The sequence below is a fragment of the Stegastes partitus genome, unplaced genomic scaffold (genome assembly GCF_000690725.1).
Source record: "Stegastes partitus isolate 25-593 unplaced genomic scaffold, Stegastes_partitus-1.0.2 Scaffold1371, whole genome shotgun sequence".
NCBI lineage: Eukaryota > Metazoa > Chordata > Actinopteri > Pomacentridae > Stegastes > Stegastes partitus.
In genome coordinates, this window is record NW_007579102.1 from 122,931 (window position 1) to 123,907 (window position 977).

At 43.6% G+C, this 977-nt stretch overlaps 1 protein-coding gene across 1 annotated transcript in view; it reads left to right on the forward strand.

The window, feature by feature from the left end:
* The window catches only part of npr1a (natriuretic peptide receptor 1a), a 30,170-nt gene that overhangs the window by 18,022 nt on the left and 11,171 nt on the right, over positions 1-977 (forward strand). The window contains exon 9 of the mRNA XM_008299020.1: positions 66-186. Within this exon, the coding sequence (XP_008297242.1) occupies positions 66-186 (121 nt within the window). The remainder of the gene's footprint in view (positions 1-65; positions 187-977) is intronic.

The following is a 977-nucleotide window of genomic DNA, read 5'->3' on the forward strand; positions in this document are numbered from 1 at the left end:
ACACACACACACACACACACACACACACACACACACACACACCTGTTTTCCTGTGTGTTGCGCAGGAAGTTGAAGCTGGAGAGCGAGCTGGCAGCTCAGCTGTGGAGAGTTTGTTGGGACGACGTCCAGATGAGTAACCTGGATAAAGTTCTGAGGAGAGCCTGCAGCAGACTCACCATGTCTCTGGTAACACTCAGCTTATAACACACTGAACACACACTGCCATTAATTAATGCAGGTTATTTTGAAGTCCTGCTTTGAGCCGCTGAACCCCAAAATCCACCATCAGATTTGACAGCCTTGTTATCTTCATTAAATCACCAAAATGACTCCAATTCTCACCAAGAAAGTGTAAAAACAGAAAGAATATTGAGATTTTCAATTTCAGAATAGAATAGAATAGAATAAAATGCCTTTATGGTCACTGTACAATGAGATTGAGAGCAGCTCCTTCAGTGCCATATATGATAAAGTACAAAATAAAGAGCAAAAAAAAAAAAGAAAAAATAGAAGAGATTTAAGTATAAAAAAATAAGATAAGTTATATATACAGTCTACAGTATAGGTTATATGTACAGTAAGATTTAGAAAAATATTGCACATCATGGTCATTGATGGTATTGCACATTTGTAGGGTAGATGGGGGGGGGCTGGGGTGGACTGTGATGTCATTGCGTTTGTGAGTTCAGAGTGGTGATGGCTTTTGGGAAGAAGCTGTTCTTGAGTCTGTTTGTTTTGGTTCTGATGCACCTGTAGCGCCTCCCTGAGGGCAGCAGGTCCAACATGACAGAACCAGGGTGGGAGTTGTCCATGATGATGTTTTTCGCTCTACTGAGGCAGCGGTAGACGTCCATCAGGGAGGGGAGAGGGCAGCCGATGATCTTCTGGGCTGCCTTTACAACTCTCTGAAGCCTCTCCCTGTCTGCCATGGTGCAGCTGCCGTACCATACTGTGATACAGTAGGTCAGTAGGCTCTC